Here is a 13,544-nt window from a genome sequence, read left to right as displayed (position 1 = left end):
GTCTTCCTCACCTCCCTACATGTTGTAACTCAGCTGACCATTCAACCACTGACTGTAAATGACCACCACAGACTTCACCTGGAAGTTCACTACTCATCACCTCTCCTTAATAACAGTCATTCACTCGAACACTCACTGCAGGTGCAGCAGTTGCAATAACTCCATCTTCAGACATTACAGAAACAGAATAAGTCTGGCTTCACATTTCTTCCACAAAGAAGCAGCTGTTTTTATTTATAGCTACTTTCCTTTCTCATCTTTCTGTGTTACTGCAGCACATTACCGCCTGACAAAGTTCTTTATGAAGTTGTAAAACTACACGTCCAGCTAAACAAGTCCCCTTTTGATCCTTCTCTGTCTTCCTGTTAATCTGCTGGTGTCTCAGTCAACAGTACTGTGAAAGACACATTATCCAGTATAATGTATGAGAAGCTCAAAGGTCCAGTTTTAGAGTGTTTTATTGGTAGAGTGAGTTACGTGATCCCAGCGGCTCATAAAACCTCCTAGAATTACAAAATTATGGATGTCAATTTGCTGAAAAGCTGGTTTTAGGGGAACGTAGTTCTCCTCTGTCAGCAGCTACATACTGTAATCTGCACTATTTGTTCTTTACACAGGGATTAAAGCAAGAAAAGATTTGTTAGCCTGGTAAGTTTTCCAGGAGGAAATGTGCACAATGTATTGAATTAAGTATTACATGAATTTAAAACTGCTCTATGCCTGAAGTCGGAGAAGGTGCCTGAGAACTTTAACCCCTGTCTTTATAGCATGATTAAAGGATCAGCACACAACCTAAATGTTGTCATTAAATGTATAATTTTGTCTGACTGCTTGTGGTTACACATACAGCACATGACTAAGCATACATATATAATGCATGCTTACCTGCAAGCATATACATATTATGTCTCCCTCTTTGTATGATGAGTTGTCGGTGGACTCTGTCCCTAATGAAAATGTTCATATAACCTGTAAGTCTAGCAGATTAGATGTGACAGATAAAGTCCTCCACCTCTGGCTGCATTCATTCACATTAAGATTACATATTCTTCTGATGTGATCTGTTTTCACAAATACAGAATTAAGACTTTATTTCACTCCCAAAATTGTTTTCTTGTACTGTTCAAGATTTGTTGCCATCAGTAATGTTTATAGACACAGGCTTATATTTTCAATTCAGGCAAGTTTAGAAATAAAATATTTTTCATTTATTAGTCAAACTCAAATTTGACTTTAATTTATTAGCATATTTTTTAATCTAATCTCATGGCTGTTTAAAGATGCTGTCTCCATTATACAAAAAAACCCATTTATGCCTGAAATTTAAATATGTTTCAGATTTTTTAGTCAGAGTTTACAAAGTTATAACCACCCAAGAAACAATAAAAACTGACAGTTTCTAAAGTGTAAATGCAGAATTTTTCAGTCACCATTCATTGGCTACTTAAGTAGAAGAAACTTAGAAACGATAATGGGTTTTGAAAGCATTTTAATTTTTTCAAACTGGACAAAAGTACAAAATATATATCATACTGTATGTTCCAACATATTAACACTTTTTATACATTTACCTTCATCATAATTAGTGTGGTGGGATTCTTAGTTTAGTCAAAATCAATTCAAACTGTATATTTTTTGCTTTGACAAATGACTTTTTCCTCTTACTCATCAACATACATTTAATAAAAAGCACACAAGGAACAACCCTGCACAAAGCTGTTTGATACAAGTACATCATTAAGAAATAAAAGGGGAACTTACTGTATATATTTTCTCTCTATATATATATATGTTAGTCGATTTCCTTGTTTTACACTTATCAGTGCTGCAAAATAAACTTCAGACCTGGCACATTTATGACCAGAAAAACAGTGTTGGATTTTGTTGGACTTGAACTGTTCAACATTGATTATCAACTTACTATGACCCATTAAAGTTATTTAATGGGTCAGTAAAAAGTCATCTGAGTGAAGATACCGCGTATATATGTGTTTGCTACAAAACACATATATATAACCCTAACCCTAACCCTCCAACTCTGAAGTTAGTGGTGTTTGTTTACTGGATTACATTATTTTATAAGGTGTTTCTGATATTTCACTCACTCCCACTGGTGTGCCAGAGAAAATGGCATCCTACTGTACTGATTAAAATATATAAGGAGGCCACTGGGTGTTTTTTTCTACTTGAGGTATCAGTGAACAACATTTGAAACCTAATCAAATAATCACATCTGTGATTGATTGGTTTTAAAGTTTGAGGCCTTTGGATGCCCCAGCAAATTGTAATCTTTACTGGATAAGCTTTTTCTCTCTGTCCCGGTGGTCTCATTGGCCCAACAAACACCCTCAGAAAAAGAACACAGGTGTTACGTTTTTACGATCTGCATAGATTATACCAGAAGTAAGATGAACCCACTGAATAGAACAATATATTTGTCTTGAATGTTTTTGTATTAAAAGCTGATTCTCTCCTCATAAAGTGACAGTACCAACAAAATAGCCCACCCGCTCAGAAGACCGATATTCTGCAACAGAAACATCAGCCAGGGTCTCTTGTGGTTCACATGAACCATGGTGGGAAGCTGGAATGAGAGAAAGAGATGCAGGGAGATAAGAGTGAAGTCTTTGACTGTATGTTTTATCATTTATAAACTAACTCTGTTTTTCTTTCTGGTCTGTAAACACAAACACTCACCATATCAGCCAGTCCCACATACAGAAAGAGTCCTGCGGTGATGGCAGCTATCCACTGTTTGGTAGCAAGGTCCGTGGCTACAGACAGAGCGACATACATGCCGATGAAAGAGGTCATGGCACTGCCGACGTTTAAAAGCAGGGCCTTGCGGACAGACACGCCGCTATGGAGCAAAATGGCAAAGTCACCTGGACAGAAACAAGAGGGACAGGAGGGTGTCTTTAAAACTTGAAGACCAAAAGACCAGAAGACCAAACTAGAAGTTGTTTTTACAGTATGTGTGTGTGTGTTACTCACCTAGTTCATGTGGCAGTTCGTGGCAGAGTACAGCCAATGATGTGGCCAAACCAGACTTCCATGACAGGGAGAAAGCTGCACCCATTGCTAAGCCGTCTGCAAAGTTGTGGATTCCATCGCCAAGAGTTATCATATAAGGCAACAGACGCTGTTCTGCATGGGGCAGACGCACAAAGTTATGGTTAGTGGTGGACAGTAATTACTACAGTTTAATGATGTCAGGCTTGTGTTTGTGTTGGATAATAATAATAACTTTCCTCACCTCTGGTGCGCTCTTCTGGAGTTGAAAACGATATGTCATTGCCCTCATCGCCAACCTGAAATGTAATTTAATCTAAAATTTAATTTAATCTAACACTTGGTTCTTTTCAATGACGTATACGTATTCGTAGGGGTGTGTTTCTACACGCTATCAACCAAAGTACCAAAAGGTTTATCACAACAGCTGAGGTAACTTATAACCATCTTTTACAAGATACATTTTAACAGCCGATAAGAGTTACATGAGTAAGACACTTTAGAGCTTTAGTGGATCCAGGAGGCTGTAATGTCACTCTGACATCAGTGTTATGGTAAGAGGTCAAGGACAGCTCTAAAACCTCTTTGGGGTTTATGACTTTTACTGTAATGAGAGACAAAATGCCTGTTCTGTGCAGGTGACTTAGACCATACTTTCACGTGGCAGCAGCGTGTATCGTGAGTGACTGAATCAACTGAACATCTGTTGTCGACCTGAAACGTCCATTAATGTCAGTTTGTTTCTCACCAGGTCTGCTTTTGATGCTGACTGTGATTTGTCTCTTTGTCTCCTTTCCTGTTGATACATCTCTAAAACCCTCCCGTGGTCACAGTGGTGAGGCTCTGAATCTTCCTAAAGAGAGGAAAAGAGAGGCAAGGACATGAGGAAACTTAGACCGAGTAAGAGTGAGTATTTTGCACACAGAAGCAAAGAAGATTTGTCTCACTTGTGGTTGATTTTCTGCGTTTCATGACTATTTTACATTCAACACTAACTAAACTTTGCAAAGTTTAGTTGTTAAAAAATTTAGGATAAGATTATTATCAACTTTAGAACAGGTACCCATAGCCTTTGAAAAGTCATAACTCTTAAAACACCCATAGATATAGATGTTTGACATCTGGTCCAGATACATTCTTGTTATATTCTTCAAGATTACCGCTGTATTAAATCCACCTTCCAATTTATTATAATCAGGGGATGATAATGTTACAGTAAACGTAAGTGAATGTATCCATATTTATATTCCATCAACATAATGTTGTGTGTGATGCTAACAGTTATCTATGCTGGTATGGTATTTTTTGCTTACCCCATGATGATGTTGATGATGGTGAGTAGTATCTTTACGTGTGATCAGAGAGAAGATTGTTTCCATCAGGTAAAAGTAGTAGATCCCGGCCATCACTACCAACATCTTGTATATGTACTCTGGCGTTTCTTCCTCATGACTGTGATCTGAATGCCTATGCCCGCTGTCGCCGTTTCCGTGCACATGTAAGCCTAGAAACTAGACACACAGACCCGCAAGAAGAAGTCAAAACAAGTATCTGCTACACAAAAATCAACATGTGTTAATGTTATGACAAAGCTGGGAAGATGCCCTGGTGGCCTAGGGTTAAGAAGAATACTATATAACACAATGTCCCCAAACCAGAGCTATATATTTAAGTGAATACTGGACTGTGATTATTAGAATATGATGCCCGTAATGTGGGCATGTAAGTATAGGCAACTACTTCCTATCATGTAAGCCATTTAATTTTTTATATATTAATTTTGTTTTGGAGTCTTTTGGCTTGCTAGTTGTAAAAAAAAATGCTTGTTCAAGCTTTAAAAATGTTTAAATCACTCACCATGGGTAGCAGGTGCAGTAAGGCATCTCCACTGAGTGAACCTACTGCCAGGCTGATGCAAAACTGGATACACAGCTGGAAAAAATTGGTGCATGAGGTACACAGCAGCAGCACAATGCCAAACATGGACACCAGTGTTATCACCATGTTGGCAAGGGTTGCGTAGAGGTATCCTACAAGAAAGGAAAGAATAGAGAAAAAGCAGGTGGTCAGTCGTCAACATGTTGAGTGTGAAAGCTCAAAAACCACCTGTGCATCCAGGTATCCTGAGAGAGTATGATGTGCAACTCGGTCTTTGAAATGGAGACAACATCTGTGCATAGTTGAACTTACCCTGCTTGCACCTTGTCAATGAATTTAAACATTTCATGTGTAGTTGTAATTAGAAAGCCACATTCAAGTGCTTCCATGCCAAAAAGGGGGGTGTAAGGAGAAGATAGATGCTGGTTTTAATCGTTGGAAAAGTTACCTTGACACCTTTATTAATGTTTTAAGAAATAAAGAAATACTGGGATATAAACTGAGTCTTTAATAACTGTAAACTGGTTATTTCTAATACTTTTAATAGCAGGCAAAGGCACAGATTGACAGGTTGTGTTTTTACCGTGTTAATCCACATGCAAACACACATACATGCACACTTACTCTCTGTCTTAGTGAGCCCATCTGGATGCACCGGCTCTATGACGTTTGTACAGGCTCCACTCAGGATCTGCTGGACAAGCGCCGGGCTGAGCCGAGCCAAGTCAGACCGACCCAGGCCAGAGGAGGCAGAGCTGTTCTCTGGCAGATTGTAGATCAGCACCAGATCTTCAGCTGAGAAACAGTGCTGGGAGAAGGAAAGGTGAAACATTTCAGTACAAACTGGTGATCTAGTAGAGTAATAAACTATTACATTAGCTGTTTCTTACATACTGTATGTGTTTTTTTGTAAAGATGAATGAAAACAAGGAAATGTGCAGAGAAAAAACAACTAAGTTGTTTCATGTTAGTTTAATAGGTTTTTTTTGTTGAAATACAATTTTGCCTGTGCAGGGAGAGAGATGAAAGTAAACAAAACAACACTACATTTACCACTTCAAACATAATCAGATTATAAAAATTATATATCCATTTCTATCCATGATCACAGTAATGCACATATTCTTTACCTGCTGATCTTCAAGTTTTAAAGTGTACCATCATTCCACTAGCATTATCAATAACTGAATGTTTTATCGTTGTGCATATGCAACATTGGTATTTATACCTGCTCCCAGGTGGCATTTTTCTCATGCTCCTCATGGTGTTCATGCCTGCTCCTCTTCCTCCATCTTCCATCTCTGTGATCATGGTCAGTGTGTTCATCTTCATGGTGGTCATGCTCATTTTCATGCTCATGTTCGTGGTCGTTGGGTCCGAGGTTCAGACTCCTCATAAGAGCTTCAAGATCTATAGAGCACAAATACAAGATACGAACACCCAGATTCATTTGGTATTCAAGTATATTTAAAGTAAGAACTGATGACTACTGAAAAGAAAGAAAATATAGAAAATAAAGACTTGATTAACAAAAAGAAAATTACTACACATTTCTGGTTATTTTTTGCTCATGAAAATCTTCAATTATCCTCAGATTTATACTATTAGTGGCTATTTTACTTAAAATACAGTAAAAACAGGGTCTGGATTTTTGAGTGGTGAATCTATCTGCAGCTATGCATGCATTTGTGTCTGTGTTCTTCTGTGTTTGTGCAGGACATTGACCTCCGACAGTGAAATTCTCGGACCCCAGTCGGTTCATGATGTAGTCCAGGAAGAAGCTCTCCTCGGGCAGGGTCTGGCTAACAAAACAGTGACCTAGCAAGGCGTGATACAGGACACGGCCCAAAACTGCACCCACTGGCTGGTCTGCTGAGGGTACGCCAACTTCTGTCATGATGTCACCGGTTGTTACACAGCTCTGGTTACCATGGTGATAAGGAAGAAGAAGGACAAAGAGAAGGGTTATTTTAACTTGTCATAGTGGTAAAAACAAAGTGTTAATAATAATAATGATGATGGCTCCTTTCTATTCAAGTGTCTCAGTGACTCATGACAGTGTGACAGTGCCAGCATGCACAAGACCAGGAAGCTGAAACTGAAGTAGCTAAATGGCATTCAGCCATTATTCATTTTATTATTTACACGTGTGATTTTCCTGCTGTGACATGTCAAAATGTCTTCTTTGAAAAAGGCCTACAGAGTTGTCAAGAAACCACTGAGCTGACATTTTGAGGATTTATAGCATTCCTGCTGAATGCCATTTCAGCTAAGCAGCATCGTTTTTGATGTTTAATCATTATTTCGGTGTTTAATCATACAGCTGGTTTTGGGAATAATTCACAAAGCAAGATTTAAAGGTTAACCAGATAACACAACTATCCTTTAACCTGAGGATAACTTGAATTTGTTAAACATTTAATATTATGTTTGGCACTGTGGACTCTTCAGTCATGATTGACATATATTTACAGAAAGCTCTCTTACAGTTTATTTTAAAGTTAATTAGCTAACTTGTTAGTCATCATCTACATTAAATACACACTTTGTGTTACAGTCACTGAGCATGTGCACTATCGTTAAGGAATGCTGATTGTTTTGTCAGTATTGTCCTCACTTTGCTTTGTTACAAATAATGACTTTGACTCCAGGAAACAAAAAAACAGACCACATGTTAAGCTCATTGATCACTATTGCGGTGACATGCAATCTTACTCGACCAATTACTTGTATGCTTACTCACTAACATTATGTTCAGTGTCTGGCAACACGGCATTGCCAAACATTCAAGAGGGCATTTTTCAGTGTGATTATGGGTGTCACGTTGATGTGGCTGAGTTCAGGGCATAACCTAGCAGGCATCACCCAAGTATGATAAGATATGGTGAGTGATAAATACTGTAGGGGACCATGATTAGACTAAAGCACACCCCTGAGGGAAATATCCTACTGTGAGGAACACGTGCATGATTGATGTCTGATCTCAAAAGTCATGTGAAAAAATTGGGTAAAAAAGCAAGAAATATTACAAACTGGCTCCTTAAGTCAGCATAATCTTATTTATCATACAGCACTGGTTTCCAAACTGTGGGGTGGGCACACATGATGAGGGGGGAAACTGTTTTTTCAGCTCCCAAAAGGGGGCATGAAAGAAAAAGTAATGGAACCACTGTCATGCAGTATTTTCAAGACTGTCAATTTATGAACTATAGAGGATATTGAATCACTTTTGGTAAAAACAGAGCAATAGATCGACCAAAGATGAACTAATACTAAACATTTACTAAAGAAATAGTCTGCTGAATGCTTACCTCACTGTCCGCAGGCTCATAGTGGTTGTGAAGCTCTTGAAGCACAGTTTCTAATCCATGAATATCTATATGCTCATGGTCATGATGCGGCTCTCTCTCTTCATGGTGTTCCCCATGTGTGATTTTGTGTAGGAAGTGTTCGGTCTCCTCTCCCCACCTCCCCTGCCTCACTGCAGCACACACCAAGCCAGGAGAAGTAAGGTACAGGACGCAGCCGGCAGCGACGGCAGGGAACTCGGCTACGCTGATGGTAAAGTTTTCCCTGCCTGTTCTGGTTTCACCCTCTCCGTGGATAGAGTGATTGCTGATGAGCTGGTGGACAGCATCTAGTAGATTACACTACAGAACATTCACACACACACACACACACAGAAACATTCATACACATCAAATTAAGCAACAGAAAATGTAAATGATCTTTCAAATACATTTCAGGTTCCACTGTATCCTTATAGAAACTGTTTGATTTAGCAAACTCAGGGATTTCAAGTAATTTCCAGGGAACAATAGCTTTGTATGCATGTTTAACTTCTATGAAAACACACATAAAGAAACAGCAGTGACAACAGGGTCTTGGATAATTGAATCAAAGACCATGAACCCCTTTTTTTGTTATGCTGATTTCATTATTAAATTTGACTAAAAACAAGGTTAGGTTTTCATAGAATTAGTGTCATCACGAATATCAGCTCTATCAAGCTTTTCTGATAACTAGAAGGGGAGGAAGTAGGGTATAATGTAAAAGTATGAAAACTCCATAAAATACTGACAACTATATATCGTGACCCAGAAACTCTGACACATTAATTAACATTTCTTAAAAGTTGCTCTATTAGTTTGACTTGGGGGAGGGAAAGGGTTTTATTAAAGGGTCGATTTACTCAAACATATTTTCTCACTTAACTGCAAGTGGTATCTAGCCATGCAGATAGTTTTGGGTTTTTTGCCAAGGTTCTGAGATTTCTGCCTCCTCCCTAAAGCAGCAACATTCCTTTCCAATTTAATCTTTTCATTGGTGCAACTTTGACTGAAGAAATAGTCAGTATGAAAAGTTTTGGCAGCATTTTCTGAGGATTTGGGGCAGTAATGGAAATGTTTTCATAAATATAGTTTCAATGCTTTGTGCAGCACAAATTAAATTACATTCTCCTCATTTGTATAGGAATGGCGGTAGAAGAAGCAGTACTTGGACAAATAAAACTACCTGCTTGAATAACTAGCAGTAAAAGTGAATTTGGCAGAACTGACTCTTTTAACTGTCATAATAGGAAATAAAGGCTTTGAACTCACAATGTCAAACTGTTCGGACACTTTGACATGACATAACATTTTAAACTTTTATTGTAGCTCAAATGAGTTTTATTAGTTTATCGAATCTTCATCTTTATTAGCACTATTAAGTGTAGTAAAGCAGTTCTTCACAATCTCTTTGCTTTTTGTCCATTCAGTCTCTGCCAGCTTTCTTACTGTAGTTGTTTGACAGTAAATATTATCAATCAATATCAATAAAATGCACTGTCTATTCAAGCAGATTACAATCGATGTGAAGGAGGCTCAAGGACTCACACTGATAAAGTGTTTTTTTACAAGTTGCCTGCAAATACTGAACAGTGCCTTTCATAAACGACTCTATTGATTAGTTAGCTGTTTAAAAATATATATATATATATTATAAAAATACAAACAGCTCCATAGTCAGACTAAGACTAAGATGGTTCTTGTGATAGGCAGTTGTCATTATTCTGCCCTTTTATAGACTGACAAAGTGAAAAAAACAGATTTTTGAGAAAATTTACAGATTTGACTGAACAAATTCTCAGTTTCATCCTTTTATGCACAATTCAGAAAGTCACTACTGCATTTAGTAAGTAGCGTCCAGATGGGAAAAGGCTCTAAAGATATTGTGAAGCCAACTGTTGGTTAAAAATGCAAAAACAAATTACATCAACCAGTAATCATAGAAATAATAATAACAATCGATTATTTTTGTCTAGTGCAGTTTTTGTGTAAAAGGCTCAGAAAGACATTTTTTCTATTTGCTCTTTTTTAAGGTGCTATATAAATAAAGTTATTATTATTGATGTCGTTGTTCCCCTTAATTTCTGTTTATGTTATATTCATATGTTGTATTTTTATACTAAATCTGTACTTTGGATGTACATGTTACTTTCTTGAATAAGAAAAAAGAACCCTTTATGGGCAGTGTAGTAGTTATTCCCCTGGTTTTGCAGACTGAGTCACTGTAAGTAATTGTAACTATTTTTATAATTTGTTGTCTGTCTTCATAGCTATTTCATACTCTGGTCACAGCACCTGCTGGTTAAATTTAATACGTCATCCTAAGATTACAGTGCAGTAATGTTGTGACTTCATAGGAAAAATCCTTCATTGAAACACTAGTGTCAGAGCTGCTGCTAAGTCAGGTGCGCAACAGGTGCGCACTTCAAATTAAATAATAGACAGAAATAATCCGTTTTAACAACACTTTTAACAAAAAACAATGTATTTGAAAGGGTTATTGACAAAAAACGGACCTCTTGGGAAAAAAAAAAACTGATAATATGACGTTTTGTCTGCAGCCCAGACATAATTATCACTGTGGAGAGTGAATCAAAATTTTGAAACTCTTCATTCTTATACAAGGTGTCAAATTAATTAAATACATATACGGTAGATAATATTACACTTGAAGACGGTTGGAAATCCCCATTGAGACATTCAGTTTATCAGCAGGGTCTCTGGTTAATAGCTTTTGGACCTCGACCTCTTTGCACAGAGCCTGCAACTGAGTGTTAACACCTGGCTCTCTGACCCGTCTGCGGAGTTAGCCTAATAAAACTTACCTTTTCACACGACACTTCACCGCACTGCACACGTTTCTCTAGTGTATTAAAGAGGGTGCGAAGGGACTGCCTGGTTAGATGCTGCTGTCCTGGAGACACGACGCTGATCACGGCTCTGTACGCCTCCTCCACGGCGGGAGAACCCGAAACAGAACCGAATAAACCCCAACTGACGAGCAGAGGGAGAAACAGCAGCACGGAGGAAGACATCTTTCTCTTAAAAAAAAAAACAACAACTACTTTTTAATACAAAGAAATGATTAATTGAGAAGGAAAGAAACAGCACAAAGTAGGTAGATACAGGCTGATCCAGTCCCAAAGTATTTCTACAGACACATTGAGCTGTATGGGGCTCAGCTCTCCGTTCTTATCTGTTTAAAACGGCTGCAATTTACGGGACCTGGACTCTGGATTGTGATTGGCTGAGACGTGGCTTAACCTACAATACTCTGTTGTCACCTGCACAAGGCATGAGAGGGTCTCTTCATCACACCTGCATGTCGACTATGAGATTTAAAGCTCTCCAAGGCATCACCAGGACAACAAACAGATTCACATCTAATTTTTGGTAAAGCAGTGCTTACAGAAAGAAAGGGAAACTGAGCCGCAGCTTCCAGCCATTGTCAACAATAATGTAGTAAACATAACATAAGATATTTAAGTGATTCATTAAGAGGACTAACTCTTCACTTTCTAAACACTTTCTAAGGAGATTGTGTAATCTCTAAATGGGAACCTGCTGTGTGAGTGTGAAGATATCATGTGTCTCTTGACATTTCATGTTAAGAAAGTCTACAGACAAAAAAACATCAATGTCTTTCAAAAATAGAGGGATGTATGATTTCAGAGTACATTTCCTTGTAAGATGATGACTTCCTGAAAACTTATCTGCCACAATCATTGCTTCACCAACTCGACAGCCTCTTTTCACTGGTGACAATTTAACAAAAAGAACTTTCTCAGAAGTTCACTGACAGAGATGTCAGCAAGTTCAAGTCCAAGTTCCTTGTTGTTACATCTACTGTAATTGTCTCATTACACAAGTATGAGACAGTTTCAGCTCCTCAACGATGCAGTAAGGAAAAAAAAGAGCTATAAAAAAAGGACAGAGGTTGAAGAGTGAGCAGGTTATTGTCTAAACATTGTGTCAGTGGCTCAGTGAAAGTTTCTAGTGTTCACAGATGAATGCTCTTTAACATTAAAGACACAACTTTAAAGACCAGTTTTAGTCTCATGAATAGAAGCTTTAATAGTTAAAAAGACAATCTTTACAGTTGCTTCCTATGGCAGCGTATTTTTCCCACTATGACAGAAAATATTTGCTCAGTTTCCTGATATAACAAGAAACTTTTCTCATTTTTAACACAATCCTTTTCATGTTATTATGAGATCCTTTTCATAATAACAAATAAAATAGTTTCCTGTTATAATGAAACACAAAACTTGTTATTTCACAAAACCAACATATCTCAGTAAAACAACTGTTCTCCTTAGAAACATAAGTTGGTAAGTCATTACAACAAGAAACTTCCATATGTCCTTAAAGGTAGAAAAAAAGATTTTCTGCTACAGTTCAGCAACTTATGACTCTGGTTCTGTTTGACTCAATACTTATATATTGTATATATACTTGTATATCTGAATATACACATTACTGACAGTAGAGAGCCTGACAGTCTTAGCCCAGGGCTTAGATTAACCCATGTTATCACTGACTCAGGTTCCTGATTGACAGTACTTGAACAAGAACAGGAACACCAAGCACAAGAACATGTAATAAACACATTAAATGTGGTTTCTGGGCTTGATTGAAATGTTCTGAGTCAAGACCAGAATGTGAACTATTCTATCTATTTGCTTGCAAGACAAAAACAGACAACAGGTAATCAAATTATGCACTTTAGTCACACGGAAATGCAAAACAACTATGATACTGTTCTGTTTTTTATTTCCTTTTTCTTACTTTTCAATCTGTACCTCCTTTAGCTCTACTCAGCTGTTTATCGAGTACAGATAACTGCAAACAGTCTCTCTCAAAACCATTCATTCAGTTTGCTTGATTTACAACAGGAGACAGACAAATCACACTAACCAACAACAATACTACATTTTTACATGCTTCATTAATTATTTATAATGATCTGGCTTCATCTACACAATATTTAAAATTAACTTTCACTTCACTGTGTTAAATGTTGGATGCTGTGTTTGTGTGATTTGACTATTAGTTTTTGCTAATGTTGCTTATAATGTAGGCTCATGCAGTTTTTATCTTAATGCTGTAACACAAATGTCCAAGAGGCAAAAAAGGAAACTGAATAGAGCAAATATATCTTTTCAGTGTGAATCTACCAGGAGAATGCACATTTTTATTCTGCAAGTGCGAGTCACATATTTCTTTCTTCTGTTTTTTCAAATGACAGCTGCAGAAACCTGAAGCACTGAAGATCAAATGCCATGATGTTTTTATGTTTGTCTGGGTTTAACATGATAAAGTTGT

The 13,544-nt window shown here is 37.5% G+C and overlaps 1 protein-coding gene across 1 annotated transcript; it reads right to left on the bottom strand.

The window, feature by feature from the left end:
* Window positions 1-1,514: 1,514 nt before the first annotated feature.
* On the bottom strand, window positions 1,515-12,175 carry slc39a4 (solute carrier family 39 member 4). Its single transcript, XM_042435630.1, has 12 exons — window positions 11,045-12,175; window positions 8,202-8,540; window positions 6,616-6,811; window positions 6,119-6,300; window positions 5,515-5,698; window positions 4,870-5,042; window positions 4,326-4,523; window positions 3,761-3,865; window positions 3,257-3,311; window positions 2,995-3,147; window positions 2,698-2,885; window positions 1,515-2,584 (listed from the first exon to the last, which is right to left on the bottom strand). The coding sequence occupies exons 1-12, from the start codon at window positions 11,252-11,254 to the stop codon at window positions 2,456-2,458; spliced, it is 2,112 nt and encodes a 703-aa protein (XP_042291564.1). The 5' UTR covers window positions 11,255-12,175; the 3' UTR covers window positions 1,515-2,455.
* Window positions 12,176-13,544: the final 1,369 nt, after the last annotated feature.

This window comes from Thunnus maccoyii, chromosome 15, assembly GCF_910596095.1.
Source record: "Thunnus maccoyii chromosome 15, fThuMac1.1, whole genome shotgun sequence".
Classification (NCBI taxonomy): domain Eukaryota; kingdom Metazoa; phylum Chordata; class Actinopteri; order Scombriformes; family Scombridae; genus Thunnus; species Thunnus maccoyii.
This window is presented reverse-complemented; position numbering and strand designations above follow the sequence as displayed.

What these genes read in the sequence shown, in the direction of transcription:
- slc39a4 (XM_042435630.1), bottom strand. Translation starts at nt 11,254, where the DNA reads ATGTCTTCCTCCGTGCTGCTGTTTCTCCCTCTGCTCGTCAGTTGGGGT. An exon ending in ATCATCAACATCATCATGGG is followed by an intron (nt 3,866 to 4,325) that starts GTAAGCAAAAAA and finishes TCCTCTCTTTAG; the next exon opens with GAAGATTCAGAGCCTCACCA. An exon ending in CGAACTGCCACATGAACTAG is followed by an intron (nt 2,886 to 2,994) that starts GTGAGTAACACA and finishes GTTTCTGTCCAG; the next exon opens with GTGACTTTGCCATTTTGCTC.